The sequence below is a fragment of the Gobius niger genome (assembly GCF_951799975.1).
Source record: "Gobius niger genome assembly, chromosome: 15".
NCBI classification, from domain to species: Eukaryota; Metazoa; Chordata; class Actinopteri; order Gobiiformes; family Gobiidae; genus Gobius; species Gobius niger.
This window is the reverse complement of record NC_136866.1, coordinates 21,069,696-21,088,871: the sequence shown is the minus strand read 5'-3', so window position 1 is coordinate 21,088,871 and position 19,176 is coordinate 21,069,696. Positions and strand designations below refer to the sequence as shown.

Below are 19,176 nucleotides of genomic sequence, written 5' to 3'. Positions count from 1 at the left end.
GTTGACACATAGGGCTACATTTTTCCTATGTGCGTCGGAGAGGTTGGGCGTGTCCCACAGGGTCAATTTCAAGGTCAAAATATAAGTACAAAGGTAATTCACCTAAAAAATACCAAAATGCACAAACCAATGTCACATTTTTATTCCTTGTGGTCTCCCCTTTACAGACATACCTGTTTTTTGAAAATCGGACTAGTGGTTGCTGAGTTACAGCAATTTGAAAGTAGGCGGCCACAGCCTTTTTCGCGAAAAAGTGAACAATTTAGAATGCAATATCTCGAAAACCGTTGGTCCGATTAGTTTAAAATTTGAAATTCTGGCTTTTCTGGCCATGAATTACATGTATACCAAATTTCACAAACATTGGAGAAGGTGAGGTTTAAAAATGCTATTTTTTTGGGTGATCTGAGATGGACTGACCCAACAGTCTGTCCTGCCCACTTCTGGTCACGTGCTGGGAGGCAGAGGTAAAAAGTCCCTTTCATGCATTGAAACATTAAAAAAAGCATTACCTTAAAAGCATTACCCCAGCTAATCAGCTCTGTGCTCTCAGCACGCAACCTGAAGTGGGTGGGGCTGTTCAGCTCTATGTGCCCATTAAAAAAAAAAAAACAATACTACAGCTGCGGTGAGACTGAGACTACATTTGCCTGCATTGCTAATGTGGGTAACACTTTATTTTACACTTGAGACATTGTAGCCTACCCGCCAAAGATAAGAAGATAAGAATATGGCGTCATCCAAAAAATCGAAAACTAGGTAATTTTTTTTTAAGCATGTCAGTAAATTTGTTATGAATGTTTTAAAAACTATTTGTTATAACATTTTAAGGAGTACAGCCATTGCCCCATGCACCCGTAATACAGAATCACCATGCAAACATCTCAATTCCTCCTCCCTGGTCATCAGACCTTAAATGCCAAATGTCACCCCTACTTTTCCATAGTGCAAACAACTCCCCTGTCCCTTGCTCCAGCTGCATGACCACTCCAGACCTATTCTTCACTTCACCCAGCCTCCTTCGGTCACCAATTGCCAACATTCATATAGCTACAAGCCCAACCTTCACCCCTCCAACCAGGGCAGACGACCGCAACCAGTCCACCATCAGATGGCCGACGCTGTCCCCTCCAACCAGGGCAGACGACCGCAACCAGTCCACCATCAGACGGCCGACGCTGTCCCCTCCGACCAGGGCAGACGACCGCAACCAGTCCACCATCAGATGGCCGACGCTGTCCCTTCCAACCAGGGCAGACGACCGCAACCAGTCCAACGTCAGACGGCCGACGTTGTCCCCTCCGACCAGGGGAGACGACCGCAACCAGTCCACCGTCAGACGACCGACACTGTCCCCTCCGACCAGGGGAGACCACCGCAACCAGTCCACCATCAGACGGCCGACGCTGTCCCCTCCGACCAGGGGAGACCACCGCAGCCAGTCCACCGTCAGACGGCCAACACTGTCCCCTCCGACCAGGGGAGACGACCGCAACCACTCCCCTGTCAGACACCCGACCCGGATCCATCCCTTGCATCATACAACTGAGACTAGTAAGTAATCAACCTGTTAATTTCCAATCTGCAAATTTTATCATTATATATTTATTGTGATATATTTATTCATTTAATATTTCTTTCATTCCAGGCCTCCTTCAAAATGTTCTAATTGGGCATGAAGTTATTTTAGAACAACTCCGCATCATTTACAAAACAGTGCAGGGAATTGGAACTACGAATGAGATGGAGAGCAGTTTTAATCTGGAGATGTTTCCTCTGAACACTGTTGAGGATATAGGAAAGTTAGAGGAACAGCTGCAAAGCGCAGACCTCCAAACTCAGTTGTTAGGTTTCCCAACACATATCCACCATTTTCACTTAGTCTATTGTTGTGTTCTATGCTTATGCCGCTAGAGGGCGCAGGTACGCTATACGATGCTATGCACGGCAGAAGAAGAGAGTTTGAATATACGCGGTGTTGAACTGACTGCTGTAAACCTGCTCTGATCGAAGTTCTATATAAATCTAGAAGTGATTTAAGATACTATGGGCTTCTTCATTCATACTACACCACAAATTGGCGACGAGTGAACCTACGTGCGTTTTTACTACTTTTTGCTTCGAAGAATTTGCTACTATGGCTGGTAACGTACCACCGCCGCCTGCTTTTTTGCCGAGTCCGGGAGAGCCGAACAACTACTTGCTGGTAATAAACGCAACTGGAAATTCATGGCCAGAAGGGCGCAAAAGGGCTACTTTACTACACTGCTTGGGAACCGAAGGACAGCGTTTGTTCTACTCTTTACCAGAGACGGGTGATACTACTGCGTCAGCCGTTACTGCTTTGGAAAAATACTTTACTCCAAAAGTAAATGTCGTCGTGGAAAGACATTTATTCAGGAAAAGAAAACAAGAACCTCATGAAACAATCGTACAATATGTGGCTGCTTTGCGTGATCTAGCTTCAAGATGCAACTTTGAGGACAAAATGGATGAAATGATACGCGACCAGCTGATTGAGCACGTTACTGCGTCCCGTATCAGAGAAAGACTTTTGCTTGAACCTGATTTGCCTCTGATAAAAGTGCCACTGAAACTACACCAAAACAACCACGTACTAAATACAAACCTACTTGGCACAAGGACTATGTTATGCCTTAATATTTTTGATCCATCTGTACTTTGCTAGTTTAAGATAAGGTTACCTGGTTTTGTTTATGTTTACCCAAGCAATCTGTTTTACTTCATTCACTGCCTAAGATACTGTTGGTTACAGAGAAGAGAAAAAAAATACACATTTGGTTACAGCTGGTTACTTACATTTTATAGCTACATTGTGCTAAAGTGATACTTTTCCAATTGTTGCTAAATACACTGGACAATGTACTTTTTCTACAAGAAAGGAAATGTTGTGTTCTATGCTTATGCCGCTAGAGGGCGCAGGTACGCTATACGATGCTATGCACGGCAGAAGAAGAGAGTTTGAATATACGCGGTGTTGAACTGACTGCTGTAAACCTGCTCTGATCGAAGTTCTATATAAATCTACAAGTGATTTAAGATACTATGGGCTTCTTCATTCATACTACACCACATCTATCTGCATACATGTGTTGGAGAGTAACAGAATACTATGTATTTTAATAGTTATTTAGAGTATTTAGAATACAATTGTGGAATACATCACTGTACTCAATCATTGCATTTCTAGCTTCATATTGCACAAAATTATTAAGAAAGAACTTTTAATTATGGTGGCATGGTGGCCCACCGGTTAGCGCTCGTGCTTCACAGCTAGAACGTCCTGCCCCCGCCCCAGTGGGGGCCATTCAGTGTGGTTTGCATGTTCTCCCTGTGTCTAGGTTTCCTCCTGGAACTTGGAAATTAGCTTGTGGCTACAATTCGGTGTTGCATGTTAATATGCATGCAACCTATGTGGTTTATTTTGTCAGTGCGTATTACACACATGTTGCATGGCCAGTGGGAATTCTAATGCAAATTTGTGTACGTTATTTCCCTGTAACCAGCATTAGTCCGGCTGCAGTTATTATATCATATTCACTACAGCAGTTGTAGTACCAATAAGAAATTGAGCTATTGTCATAGGGTTCAGGTTAGGAAAAAAGTTGGGAACCACTGGTTTAATTCTTACTTACACCACGATATAAGGTAAGGTATACTTTATAAATCCCCATTGGGAAATTCATTCTGCGCATTTGACCCATCCTCAATGCCGCTGGGGAAACCTGTAGGAGCAATGAGCAGCCAGCGTAGGCCGGCGCTCGACCCATCTCCAGATGTGGAGCCAAGCTGATTGTCAGAAAAACCTGGCTGTAGACCTATTGTACATATTTTTAGTGGTAGGGCGTTAAACCCGGGACCTTCTAGCTGTGAAGCTGAAACGCTAACCGCTGCGCCACCGTGCCGTCCATTTGTGCAAACAATGTACATGCGCATCATGTGATGTATGATCATTTGCTGAGCTCCCGGTGCATTTGTTAAGAGCAATTTCATGTTATTGTTAACGGTAAATAAGTTCACAAAAGGTGTTCTAAAAAGAGTAGCTATATGTTTTTAATCATACCTTATTCATACAAAAATCAACGAATACGAATCAACATGAAGGAATTCTATGTCTTCAGAAAACAATGGATACAATTTTACAAACTAAAGGAATGTGTTACAAAATACATTTTAAGGAAAGATATTCAGTGTTCAATAACTAAATATGATTTCAAAGTATTCTCCCCAACATTGTTTGCTTAATAGAAAACAGTATTTGTTTTAAATCTAAGTCAGTTCAGTGAGCTCTGTTTTTGTGATGTCAGATATAATCTGTTTGTGGTGCCCCTTCAATGAATCTAATACAAACTCCACTAGCTCTTAAAGGTGGAACGGATGTTCGGGACAGTGTCTGGCGAATAATGCACACTCTGCTATCTACGTCACTTGCCAAACGAGTGAACATCAGGGGCATAAATGGAAAAATTGGTTTCCAAAGGCTGAAGTTAAGGGAGGTGGTAATTGGTAAGTTGACCTGGATGCATTTACAGTTAGAGGGTAATTAGCATGACATATATACTGATATATATATATATATATATATATATTTGTATTTTTGTAGCTGTGGTGAGGCGGAACAGATTAACCTCTGGAGCAACAGATCAGGAAATTGAAGGAACCATCAAAAGATGGCTCCATCTGGCCCCTGATAGGGCTGGAGGACGAAAGGCCCGAATGAGGTCATCCATGAGTAGCTGTTAAGCTTAAGGATGCACAATAATCATCAGCTGCCGATATTATCGGCAAATATCTGCCATTATAACTTTACCACCAATAAGCCGATGATTGATTTTTTTAGCTGATAATTAGGCTTCAGGTGTTCTCATCATTTTTAATTTCTAAATATATTCATTGCAATTTATATCTGTTTACTTGTGTACTTGTACCTTCTACAAATATTTTTATATTTATTAATGTAGATTGTATTTGTTATTCTTTTGAATGTGTAGTTATATTGTGTATATGTTGTGTTACTTTTATCCAAAAAGATTATTTAATTTAGAAATATATTTATCTCAATCATCAGTTACACACTTTGTTGTCTTTTATTCCAGCCTTATCTGCCACCTCTGGCAAATAAGGCTGAGCTCTGGCCGACCTCTGGCTCAACACTGGCAGGTAAGGCTGAGTTCTCAACACCGGCACATCTGTTTGAGATCTGGCTCAACACCAGCACATCTGTCTGAGATCTGGCTCAACACCGGCACATCTGTCTGAGTTCTGTCTGAGATCTGTCTCAACACCGGCACATCTGTCTGAGTTCTGTCTGAGATCTGGCTAAACACCGGCACATTTGTCTGAGTTCTGTCAGAGATCTGGCTCAACACCGGCACATCTGTCTGTGTTCTGTCTGAGATCTGGCTCAACACCGGCACATCTGTCTGAGATCTGGTTTGACACTGGCACATAAGTCTGAGTTCTGTCTGAGATCTGGTTTGACACCGGCACATAAGTCTGAGTTCTGTCTGAGATCTGGTTTGACACTGTCAGTCTGAGTTCTGTCTGAGATCTGGTTTGACACCGGCACATAAGTCTGAGTTCTGTCTGAGATCTGGTTTGACACTGTCAGTCTGAGTTCTGTCTGAGATCTGGTTTGACGCCGGCACATAAGTCTGAGTTCTGTCTGAGATCTGGTTTGACACTGTCAGTCTGAGTTCTGTCTGAGATCTGGTTTGACGCCGGCACATAAGTCTGAGTTCTGTCTGAGATCTGGTTTGACACTGTCAGTCTGAGTTCTGTCTGAGATCTGGTTTGACACTGGCACATAAGGCTGAGTTCTGTCTGAGATCTGGTTTGACACTGGCTCGGCTCTGGCGTGACTCTGGCTACCGGAGGTGGCCCAGTGTAGGACCGTAATTCATCGCAGTATCTGGGCCAGAAGAAAGGTGAATGTGTGGCCCGGATCTGGGCCACACATTCACCTTTTGCTATGTGGGGTGGGATATGACTGAGTCAGATGATTTTTTTTGTCAGGAGTCTGAATCCACACGCATTTGTTTTGTACTGTCCTGTTGTGTCTTTGTTTTGGGTGGAAGTTGAAAAAATGCGTTTAAGGATTGGTTTATTTTTGAAGCTTTATGTGGTTTCTGTTATACTAGTAGAGTTTATAGACAGTCACAATTTAGTTAATTTAATTATTGTACTCGGTAAAAGGTTTATTTTTAAGGCCAAAAATACATATTCCCTTCTTTATAAAATGTATTCAGCATTTTTTTTATTTGGAAAGTACACTGCTCACAAAAACTTAGGGCACACTCATAAAACACCATGTAACTCCAAGTCAGTCAAATTTCTGGGATATCAGACTGTCCAGTTAGGAAGCCACGCTTATTGTGAATCAATTTCACCTGGTGTTGTGGAAATTAAACAGACAACAGGTGGAAATGAGAGGCAATTAGCAAAATCACTCAAAAAGAGGAATGGTTTTGCAAGTGGTGACCACAGACCATTTCCCTGTCTTCATCCTTTGTACCGTATTTTTGGAACACTTTTGCATTTGTCCAGTGTTCTCACCACTAGAGGTATCATGAGGAGGCATCTACAACCCTCATTTATTATATTATATGTGTGAGCTATAGGTTATCGCCATTTTACTCACAACAACAGTGACACCAAAGCACAACTCACCATTGACGCCTTCGTGTCTTCTCCTCCATATGCGTCACTGCCAGCTCCATATCTCTCCTGTCACTTCCATCGCTGTCCTCAAACATCAGACGTCCTCGTGTCTCAGACTCCGTGTCTCCCGTACGTCCGGTTGTCCGGTGACCGCGGCGAGCCTCGGATACGCCCCGGGTTCCAGTGCGTTTGATGCGGGGAAACACCTCTCGTCATCCCGGTAAAGTCGGGCCTCGGCTCCGCTGCTGTTCTCCACAAAGTCCCGCATCTCTTTCTGAGTTCCTCTTGAAAACGTGCTGCCAAATGTCCTGATGAAACTGATGTTGTTAATTTCTCCGCAGTTTCGTCATTTAAGGATAAAAATATAAAATATCACAGCTGTGTTTAGCTCGCGGGTTTTTCCAACTAGATTTGACGGACACTCGCTCTGTCCAATGAAAACACGTGAATCAGCTCGAGGGCGTTTGGGCAGGTGAGCCTGCGCTCTGATTGGCTGAAGGGTCTGCTACGTCATATCCAGTAATATTTGTTAATAATTATCATCATTATATTATAAACAATCTGAAATAAACTGTTGTAGAGCATTTCCTCTGATGCCTGTGATTTATATGAACAATTTTACACATTTTATTATTTTTCTATTCAAAATAAATGTCTTGGTCATAATAATCATTCTACCCTGTAAACCCAAACAGTCATACGAACTCATAATTTTTTTAGGCACCTGACTCATAAGCAGACAATTCGTTGATTGAATATTAATATTTTGAGTACAAAATGTGATTGATTGAGATTTTACCAAGGAGCATTGTAGTCAGTGAAAAAAAAAAAAGTCTGTTTTAACGAGAAAAGTTCTGTTTTGACGAGAAAAGTTCTGTTTTAACGTGCAAAATAAATCCTGTTTTAACGAGAAAAGTTCTGTTTTAACGAGAAAAGTTCTGTTTTAACGAGAAAAGTTCTGTTTTAACGTGCAAAATAAATCCTGTTTTAACGAGTAAAGTTTCTGTTTTTATGAGCAAAATAAATCCTGTTTTTACGAGTAAAGTTTCTGTTTTTATGAGCAAAATAAATCCTGTTTTTACGAGAAAAGTTCCAGATTCAGAAAGTTTCTCAGATATCCCCACCATTGTTCAATGCGCTGGTTACTTGAACCAGTTATATAACATCTTTTGGCAAAATCGTCTGTATGTTCGTTTCTGAGGAAGTTTTGCATTTGCCCCACATAACAGTTCTCTGTGCCCAGATCCGAGCGTATTCGGGTGGCAGTACCTTTACGTGACAGCACCTCATTGATAAAGTATCCAGCGATTACTTTCGGATCACTACTCGTGGAATAGGCGTGTAACATATTACCATTCGTGCAAAGCCATCCACTGCCCCGTTTATGCAGATTCCGTAGGGTTTAAGCTAAAGTAATCGCTGGATAGGCCTACTTTATCAATGAGGTGCTGTCACGTAAAGGTACTGCCACCCGAATACGCTCGGATCTGGGCACAGAGAACTGTGGGGCAAATGCAAAACTTCCTCAGAAACGAACATACAGACGATTTTGCCAAAAGATGTTATATAACTGGTTCAAGTAGTCTAACCACAACCAGCGCATTGAACAATGGTGGGGATATCTGAGAAACTTTCTGAATCTGAAACTTTTCTCGTAAAAACAGGATTTATTATGCTCATAAAAACAGAAACTTTACTCGTAAAAACAGGATTTATTTTGCCTCATAAAACAGAACTTTTCTCGTTAAAACAGAACTTTTCTCGTTAAAACAGGATTTATTTTGCACGTTAAAACAGAACTTTTCTCGTTAAAACAGATTTTTTCTCGTTAAAACAGGATTTATTTTGCACGTTAAAACAGAACTTTTCTCGTCAAAACAGAACTTTTCTCGTTAAAACAGACTTTTTTTTTTTTTTCACTGACTACAATGCTCCTTCGTAAGATTTAGAAACTTCATTTCAAAACGTTTGCGTTTTGTCCTCCTTCAACGTCATGACGTCACCAAACCATCGTCTGCTTTTGACGTACTGATTTTGAAAAAGAAAGATGGCGGCCCGATGCGGAGATGACTCGCTCTTATCCAGAACAGAAATTTAAAACATTTACACGTTTCTTTTGCTTATAATTGGCCACGCGATGTTTTTCTTCAGACTATAATACCAGTAAGTTTAAACTAGAGTCAAACGAAGCCGTGTCTGGAGGCTCCGTGCTTTTGAACTAGCATAGCAAGTTTAAGGCGAACAACATCTCCACGGACGTTACAAGGAGACACCGTCCTCGTCACTGGTCTCGAAGCTGCAACCCTTCTCATCTCTCCTGGTCTAGTTTGGTAAGTAAATTCATTTCACATTATGAAACGTTAAATCTGTGTTGTGAGGTTGTTTAAACCATCGGTATTGAGTCGCTGTTTGTGAGGTCCCTGGCCCGGGCGAGCAGCGAAGGCAACGGAACGGCTAGCTACATTCGTGCCCCGCGTTTCTCTTCGTTGTAAAGAACCGCGGAGCACGAATACAGTTGCTGAGTTTCGTACACCGCGCTCAGCGGCAGGTTTAACGGAGACGCCGACCCGGCTTGGCCGCTGCGCGTGACAGAGTGTTGAAACATGCGCCGAAACGGGGAGTCGGTCTGTCAGAACTGGGTCGTTGCGATATCTCTTCTTCTCATGACTAAGTGTAATGTAATAATAGTTGTATGAAAGTGCATAAATGGCGCAGTGAAATGACAGAGAGTAGGAAGCAGGAGTTGAGAGAAGCTGTGAGGAGAACAGCTCTGAGGACGAGCTCATTGGTACTTTTCTCCTGGACAGGTGGAAAGCAACAGGGAGGACAATCGATTATTCTGGAGGCAGCCAATTCTTCTAAAAATACTAAATTCTGCAATGAGCCAAAACCAATTCTTCTGTTTAGTCCTGGTTTAGTCCTGGTTCAGTCCAGGTTTAGACCAGATTTAGTCCAGGTTTAGACCTCTTTGTTTAGTTGTTAATTTAGTAAAATTTACAGTTAAAAAAAAAAGCACTTTCAGGACATGGAGACTACGCTGTAAATTAACAATTACATCAATAATTATTTCTATCATATTGGAATATTATGCTATCCAATTGCCTTTGTGTGATCAAATGACATGAAATGAGTCAGTGCTGGTCTTTTAAAATGCATGCTAGTTTCCCCCATGTCTTGCAGATCGAGGAAGTGCTTGGTTTATCTATATCTGGCTGTGCTGTGGTGGCTGTCAACATTGGCATGAAAAGAGTAAAACCTGGCTAGTGAATCCACATTCATATGAACATAAGACTGCAAGAGAATGTAGAACATCTGATAGAGGATCTCCTAATGCAATGGCCCTGCAGATCGATCACAGGTAACAAATGTTCTTGTCCTTTCTGTTTGGTTATGTATCATACTTGTAATACATGTTCATGTATTTGTAGATGCAGTCGGCTTCTCTCTGCTGCCCTGGTAAAAGTGACCCTGGACCTGCTTTGGCTACAATGGGATGGGGAAATCCTGAGCCTGAGAGAGGAGATGACCTGAAGTAAAGAGGTACTGTGTTGAAAAAGTAACTACTGCTTTGGCGCTTAAAACTATCAAAATACATCACTCGTTACTTAAAGGAATTGGCCACTGTTTTTACATACTGAGATATCTAGCTTAGACCTGTTTGGTCTTTGTGCATGCGCTCAGTCACGCAAATGTCCTTCGACAATATCATTGTGCAGACGTCGTACTCCAGGTGTTTTTACGTCTCACAATATAGTGCCCCTTTTTATCCTCTTAGAAAATCGACATGTTTAATTGTGTGTAAACAGACTTGGATCGTGTAAAGGCTCATATAACTGCATTTAAATTGGGAACAGCTTGGTAGCTTCTGATTTTACCCCAGTTTGGAACTATACCTTTCAGGGCTGCAACTATCGATTATTTTAGTAATCGATTAATCTATCGATTATTTACATCGATTAATCGATTAATCGGATAATAAAAAACAGTTTTAAACAAAGGATTTTTCTGCTAGAAATAGCATTTATTTATTCTTAATTTCTTATCAGTTTGTCCCAAAAGCAGCAACATTTGACTCTCATAAAGAGACACCGGTCCTTATGTCCATGATGAGAGAGAGCAGCTTCAGAGTGTCTTTTTAATGAGTACTTTTATTCTTATTCAGGTGACGTAGGTCCTGACTGGAGACAGAATCTTGAAATGTTCTGCTGAAGCTCAGGTGACTGATTTCTTTGCCAGGATCTCAACCAGAGGGGTTTCCTAAAAGAGGAGAAGCATTTTAATTATTTTTGTCATAGTATTGCTATAGCAGGGATCAACGTGTCAAATTGCAAAACTTTAAAGTACGGATGAGACAGTGTGACTGTGCTGGAGTTTTATTCTGCTTTTAAAATAGTGTGACCGCCTCAAATAGTTTAAACAGACCAGTGGGACAATTTGGCAGAACTTTGAAGGACAGAGAAATTATTATTATTTTTTATAGATCAGGCATTTTGATCCCACTAAAAAACACCTTTTTATTATTGCAACTTATATAACACTGAGCAACAGATATATTACAAAGCAGTTGGATGTAAAAAAATAATGATCATCAAAAAAATCATGAGTTAGGCTTCAATAAAAAAGTGGAACATGTGAAGCAGGAGGAACAGAGAACGACATGGCTCTGCAGGACAGTCAAAAGAGGGACAGGTGGTCCCTCTATTGAGATCTGCGGATTTATTTATCTTAATTTAAATCATAGATACAGCGTAAAGATATTTAGCGCAAAAAACTTTGCAGCAACGGAGAAGTAGATACAGTAGGATGTAAACGTCTGTTTGGTGAGGGGGGAGAGGTAAGTTCGCCATCATACCTTACCTTATGTCACACTTTGAAGTAACAGTGGATGAAAGTGTAGATCGTCCTGATGGTAAATCATCACTGATGCAGCTGTTATTGTTGTGGCGGTAGCGGAGCGGGGGGAGCCGTGTCCTTTCGCCTCGTTTGCCTCGTTCGCCTCCGTCCCGTCTTCGCCTCTCGTTGCGGAGTTTCTTCTTGTTTGAGCCGTGTTTTGATGATTACAACAGCCTGGTTCTCTGCTCCGCTACCTGGCTCTGCCCGGCTACGAGGTTTAGCACAGCGAGCTCCGCTCTGGTGTTTACAACCATAGAGCTGTGCTCTTCAAAAGCGGCCGTGCGGAAACAAGCGCCACTTACGGTTCCGGGCGCGTAGACGGCCCCGTTTCATGCGGTTTTAATGAGAAATATTAATAAAGTGAATAATCGAAGCGGGAAAATAATGTTCGAAGCATTTTACTAATCGAGTTAATCGATTTTATCGATTAATCGTTGCAGCCCTAATACCTTTGCTGGGTTAGGCTAAATGCTAACATTTTCGTGACTGAGTACACGCTCAAAGACCAAACAATTACGCATCATCTCGTCAAGCTAAGGTAAGAACATATTGCAGTATGTAAAAACGGTAGCCTATTCCTTTAACAAACTAATCGGAGTTCTCTAATGGTACAGTATTATCCCTGTTCTAGCCTTTGCTCTTTATGGGGCTGTGTGCACCTGCTCTTTGCTCTTTATCTCTTAACTGTATGTCCAACTTAATTCTTAAAGTTATGACCCCATAACTAACTAACTAATGCGAACAACGGTTTAACCAGACTCCAGAAATCCATACACAGACAAAATGTCATGATTGGCAAGACCAGTTGGAGTACTTGGTTCCTGCTTCACTTCTCTCCTTTCCTCCTCCTTGTAGGAGGATATGTAGATTGTGAAGTTTTGTAGGTTCAAGAAAAGTATATGCACAGTGCACACTGTTTCTCTTTTTCTTTACAATTTTCATATTTACTTTTTTGTTATTAGGAAGATGACAAAAGGAAGCCTTCGCCTTGTTTGCATCTACCTGAAGGAGGACGATACATATTACTCTGAATGCTGCAATGTAAGTACATTTGTGCTTTGTAAATATTTTGGCGAGCCTTCGTACATCGGCAGAAATATGAACTGTTTAACTGACACAAGAATCACATGCATTTCAGAGCATGTTTGTGGAGCTATAAAGGCTCAGGATTAAGAGCTGGGCAATTTGGCCAAATATAAAAGTTATTTTATTTAAAACACAACACACAGCCTTCTGCAAAGTCATAGTGGATGTTTATAAAGCTTCTAAATTGGCCGCACTGCACACATTAAGTGGTGATAGTGTGTGTGATCTGAATTAAGCATTTATATTGTTCAATGCACACATTAATCAAATGTACATTAAGAGCAGACACACACAGTCTTAACATGCATAAGAAATGCCAGAAGATGAAAATAATCTGGAGGAATCCAAACTCAAATTGGGAGCTAAATCTGGAGAATACTTGTGTAGTGTATTTTAAGCTAAGATAATGACAGAACAGTCAGGTCTTTGCATTGTATATATTTTTTGCTGTCCTTTTATCATCTGCTTCTCTTATTTAGTCCCTTATTTTGTTCCTATTGCTTAATTTCTTGCTCCAGTATTAATGACACAATTTTGTATCTTGCAGCACAATGGTGAACTGAATGTGGCTGATCGTCCACTTGCCCTTCTCATCGCTTCTCCTGATTTCTTCACACCTGGGAACATCTAAAGGCCCTTTCAACGCTGTAATCTCCAGTCGGGAATGGTCAAGCAGATTTTGGCTAAAACCAGGATACGTGTGTTTGGTGTGGACAGCACCGTCGGCTACAGACAGCGTTGTTTTGGAGGTCGGTGAAGCTAGTTTTGTCCGTTTGGATTCATCAAATTGGCATCTATCTGTCGCCGCACCAGGAGAGGTTTTAATTTTAATTTTTTTTGTTATTGAACTGACAAAATTTGTCTCCCCTGTTCTAATTTTGCCATACATGCTTCACACTGTTTATCAACTATCTGGAAATGTATGAACTTCTTCGGGACATAAACAGAAATAAAAAGGTGACTGGACTGATAATCCAATTCACACGTCAGAGACAACCACCACAGAGCGTACATGCACATGCACTGTGCAGCTATCGTTTTGGGTCTTGGGTTCATGTTACTGCAGTGTAGATGTTGCTCTTAGCAGGTGAGGGGGGCAGAAGAGGGGAAACCTCAGCTTTATATGTAGTTGCTGATGGGGGCATTGCAATGAGTGAGTGAATGTCCAACCATGTCTGAAGGGTTTTTGTTGTTGATTTGTGATTAATATAGAGATTATGCTTGGCTATTGTTTACAATGTTATTCTTTTGTTATACTTTGAATTGTTCCTTAATTTGAGGTTCCAGTTATATTTCAATAGAAATGGATCATGCTTCACTTCTATTGAATACCTAAAGAAACTCGTTACCCTGTTTAACTTCATCTTAAAGATTGTGGTCTGCCGAGATGACCACTGCTCTGATACCGTGTCTGCCCTCCTTGATTAATGAACACTTTCCACTTGGTCACCATACCTTGTTTTCTGTTTCGATTAAAATTATGCTAACTGAATAACATTCACAACAGTTCTAAAGTTTTAAGGGTTTGAGTTATTACAGATTTTTGTATCTTTTGTTTGAGGGCTTCACTTAAAGCCACACTGCGTAGCATTCCATCCAATAAATAGAAAAATATATGCATTTATCTCATTACAGATAGTGTTATTTTTGAAAAATGTATAAAAAAATAAATAAAACGTTCCTGGGAGTATGGATGTCTCCAGCTCATCTCCATGGTGATGTTCACAAAAGCATCTAAATATGAGATTTAAATAGGTTAGGTTCTCATCCAAATCCATTCTTTGATTACCGACTACATATCTGAACCATTTACAGTGTTGAGTTGGTCATTAAGAGCATGTTTGTATTGCTGACAGTGATCCAGAATGTTTGGCAGTGTGCCTTTAATAAGTTTATTAAGGTTATTTCATGCACTTTTCTCCTGGTACAAATAGTATGCAGAGCTTTGATAGCTATGCAGTATGCTTAAGTTGCATTGTTACAGTTGAAATGGTATGTAAATGCAAGGCAAAACATTTTTAATAAATGTCATTGTATTAATTCTATGGCTTTGAATACTTGGATGTTTTTTTTTATGTATTTAATGTTCGTTATTGGTAGTACTTTTGTCTAAGTGGAGTCTGCTAAACTTATCAATTATAGGTGGAAAAAGACATGCAAAAGTTAATATAATGAGTCTGGTAAACTTTAGGTGAAATTTTAGGTGGAAATAGGTGCAAAAAGGTAGATGTATTGAGTCTGCTAAACCTTAAAATTTTAGGTTGAAATAGTCAAGTTAAAGTTAATGTTATTAGTGTGTTGAACTTTAAAATATCAAGTTCAAATTGTCAAAAAAGTGGATAAGTGTCTAAGTCTACTAAACTTATAAAATATACATTGGACGAGTGCACTGAACTTGTAGGTATAGATTTGATATAACTTAAAAAATGTAGTTCGTTAACTCAAAACTATTGTGGAAACTATTACGACATAAAATTTGAGTTCAATGAACTTGTTCGGGTTTACAGTGCATATGTGTTTCTATGACATAATGGGCTAAACACATGAGTGCAGATTAAAGGTTAAGATCATTTATGTGTCATTACAAAATGTGTGTCTGCATTTGGCCCCTCCTTCGACTGAGGCGAGCTGTCAGTGGGCAGGAGCGTGGAGCATCTGGGGACCATCTCCAGATGTGGAGCCAGGCTGATGGTGAGAATCACCTGCAGGAGGATTCACCTAATGCACATGTTTTATGTTTAAAGCAAATGTAATAGAGACACTGCAGATGTGGCACTTTGTGTTCAGTGTGAATGTTTTGTCATGTCTGATTGTGTGTGCGCAGATGAGGGGCTCTGTCACCAAGAAAAAAGACAAATCCCCCTCTGGGGCTAAAGACGTTTATCTTATCTTATTATATCTTATCTTTTGTTGGGGTGCAGATGAACTCCACACTGAAAGGGAATTGAACCCAGGACTCTCTTGCTGTGAGGCCAGAGCACAAACCACTCAGCCACATGAGCCGCCCATCATGTAAATCATACAGGCGACTGTCACGTGTGCTTTAATAAAATATAGAAATGTAAACATGACTTTATCAAATAGTAATGAGGAGGTTGCATTATTTCTGATCTGTTTAGTGCAGAGGAACATCATCATTCCCTATGATGTAAACTCTAATGAACAGCTGCAGGGACAGATGTGCTTCATGGAGTTCTGGACAGTCCAATTGTGTCCAGTTCTTTAGGTTCCTTTGTGAGCCGGTGTACGACACTGAGATGGTCAAATGTACACACTCACTGTTATGTTACATGACTTAACACTGATGATCCACATGTAGCTGTGGCTTCTCCTGAGGCTTCTCCTGTGGCTCCTCCTGTGGCTCCTCCTGTGGCTCCTCCTGTGGCTCCACTGACATCACATATGATCAACCAACACACACATGCACCCACATGTATGTGCGAACCCTCACGGTCCAAGAATTATGTTTTTGTTTCTTAATTTTATCATAACCCCTGAGTAAATGCTTGTCTAATTAAGGTTTAGTGTTGATAAAGCAGAGAAAAAACATAAAACAATGTTGAAAATTCTGATTTGTGTAAAAAATACCCCAGAAAAAAATAAATCACAATTCTTTTGATAAGACACAAGAAAATTAATACAGGTTTAGATTCATTGTGCTTTGATTCATTTTCATTTTTTTCTTCAGTTTGCCGCTTGCAGATTTACTCAGTAAAAAGAGAACCATACACTCGAGTACAGATACTACTTGAAAATAATATTACTTGAGTAAAAGTAAAAAACTCAAATAACAATTAAAAATATAAATAAATGGATCCCAGAAAGAATAGTTATTGCTGCGGTAAATATATAAATGCATAAGTAGTAGATAATAAGAAATATATAATTAAATCAATCAATCAATCAAATCAAATACATAAACCCCTTTCTTTTTTCTTCCCACCTGTGCAACTTTTGCTATAGGGTTTAAATCCTGCTTTAGTCCATATAAATCACAGGCATCAGAGGAAATGCTCTACAGCAGTTTATTTCAGATTGTTTATAATATAATGATAATTATTAACAAATATTTCTGGATATGACGTAGCAGACCCTTCAGCCAATCAGAGCGCAGGCTCACCTGCCCAAACGCCCTCGAGTTGATTCACGTGTTTTCATTGGACAGAGCGAGTGTCCTTCAAATCTAGTTGGAAAAACCCGCGAGCTAAACACAGCTGTAATGTTTTATATTTTTATCCTTAAATGACGAAACTGCGGAGAAATGAACCACATCAGTTTTATCAGGACATTTGGCAGCACGTTCTCCAGAGGAACTCAGAAAGAGACGCAGGACTTTGTGGAGAACACACTCAAAGAAATGTACTTTCACAACCTTTACTTTTAAATAGGTCAATTTTACTATATTTATGCACACACTTTAGTTTTTGACATATTACTCAAGCCCTTTGTCTATTTTTTATTTAATGCGGTCAAGTATTACACTTACTCAAGGCTATTACATACTATTTACGTTGGATGGTTGCATCATGGATCTATCATAATAAACATTGCATAGACAATGTGAGTTTTGTCCCTCCGAGGATGCCATAGCTGCTGCCGTAGCTGCGCGCCCCAAGTGAGTGCAACACGCATGCGCAGGAAGTATTCTGAATTTGACTTATCGAGCCGTGGTTTCTCCGGACTAAACAGGTAATTCTTTCCTCATTTTTATATTACTAATTAGATTGTCAGCATTTAGATTTGCATGTTGAATTGTGAACGAACTGCAACCGTCAATATGTTGTAAGTACGATGTGAAAAGACGTGCGTTTTTCTTTGAAATTTGTTGTAAAATTGCGCACGAGGCTTTTCTTACAAGTTATCTCTTACCTTGCGGATATGTAAATGATGGACACATAGTTTTGATGACAGTTTGTCGATTTACACGCTTCTAGATGGAGTTCCTTAACATCCAAGTAGCATTTAAGGGCGCTAGCTGTTGGAGTGGAGATGGTGAGCAGACCTCTGTGAAGTTGGCCCCTCAGTTTTTAATAAAATATACATCGAGAACTATAACCGCACAAACCAAGATTTCTACAGCACAAACGTAACACAAACGATTGACATATTTTTTGTATAAATTTGAGCATAATGGGGCCAGATACACGGAGGTGATTAAGTGCAGAATGTTGTTCACATTCACGGCCACGCGCACAGCGAAACCAAGGAAAGGCAGCGCGTGCACTTATGAGACGTGCTCGCGGCGCAGAGAGCTGAAAACCATTCGCTAAACCATTGCACTCTTATCAAATCCTTTTCATTTTTCGGAGGCGGTTTGCCTCTACCTCTCTGACAATCAGACGGATGCGCATGTGAGATCAGGTCAGTGAAAAATACACTTGCGCGATTCAGATCTGCGTCATCCTTATCACCACGCGGTGCGGCTAGCTTACAGAAGTCATTACGACAATATAAGCAAGTTGTATGGTTCGTGTGTCTGTGTCTCCGTTTTGCGCGGGTCAGTTTGAGACTTTGAGCGTATTAGATCGGGCGTGAGAGGGAGAGGAGTGAGCACCTGTTTATTGATTCTCTACACAGACTCGTTTGCGTTTCCTTTGCACCAGGATGTTACTGTTTCGATCAATGGCTTCAGTTTCAGTGAACTGCATTGATAATCTTGAGAACTCGGTGCGTGTGATGAAAAAAAAAACAGTGCTCTAGAACATTGTCACTGGATTATGGCTGTTTTTTGACCTCTTAACCCCCACCTGATGAAGTCAGGCTTTACCCAAATCTTAGAACTTCAACAAAACAACAAACAAGTAATGGAAAACCAATAAAACTGACAAAAAAGTGACAAAGCATTGATAAAGCAACAAATGAACAACAAAAACATTTCAATTCAGGCATTGCACTGTTGGGGGGGGTGTAACATTTTAAATTCTGTTTGAGCACTGTGTGAACTGTAGTCAATTAATTTGGAATAATAATTTATCCATGTATAATAGTGTATAATGTACACATATAATATGTATGAAATTGCAAATAAAGCAAGATACAAAAAACATTTGATAATTAAATGTAACATGTGAGAAATGTGTAATTCTTGGTCTTAAAAATGTATTTCGAAGGTCTTAAATTTCTTTTGCAAACTGCAGGAACCCTAGCTTCATAAGGCGCAAGAACTTCTTGTTCTTGCACCCTGAGCTGTGCAACAGAATTAAGTCAACTTGGCCTTGTTGCCATGGAAATGCTTTGTCACTTTCAACAGTTCCAAGGCGACAAGGTAAAAGTTACTTCATTTTGTTCTGCACCTCAGGGTGCAAGGATGTTCTTGTGTCTTGTGATGTATGTAAGAGCCTTTAACTGTCAAAAACTGTGGTACCAAACACTTTCTGACAAATCAGCTTTTGTGTCATGTTATTTAACATCTATATAGTTTATCTGATTTGAATTTTCTTGTTTCGACAGATTTGCGTATGTGGCATTGCAAGTTATGCAAGAAAGTGCTGTCCTCCAGAGCTTTATTAATAAGGC

At 40.3% G+C, this 19,176-nt stretch overlaps 1 protein-coding gene across 1 annotated transcript; it reads left to right on the top strand.

Moving 5' to 3' along the window:
* Nucleotides 1-980: 980 nt before the first annotated feature.
* Nucleotides 981-15,488, top strand: LOC306975374 (uncharacterized protein; the record flags this gene model as incomplete). The annotated part of the gene is made up of 3 exons (XM_079572885.1): nucleotides 981-1,554; nucleotides 1,649-1,802; nucleotides 15,485-15,488. 3 exons carry the CDS (start codon nucleotides 981-983, stop codon nucleotides 15,486-15,488), a joined length of 732 nt encoding a protein of 243 aa, XP_079429011.1.
* Between the last annotated feature and the right edge of the window lie 3,688 nt (nucleotides 15,489-19,176).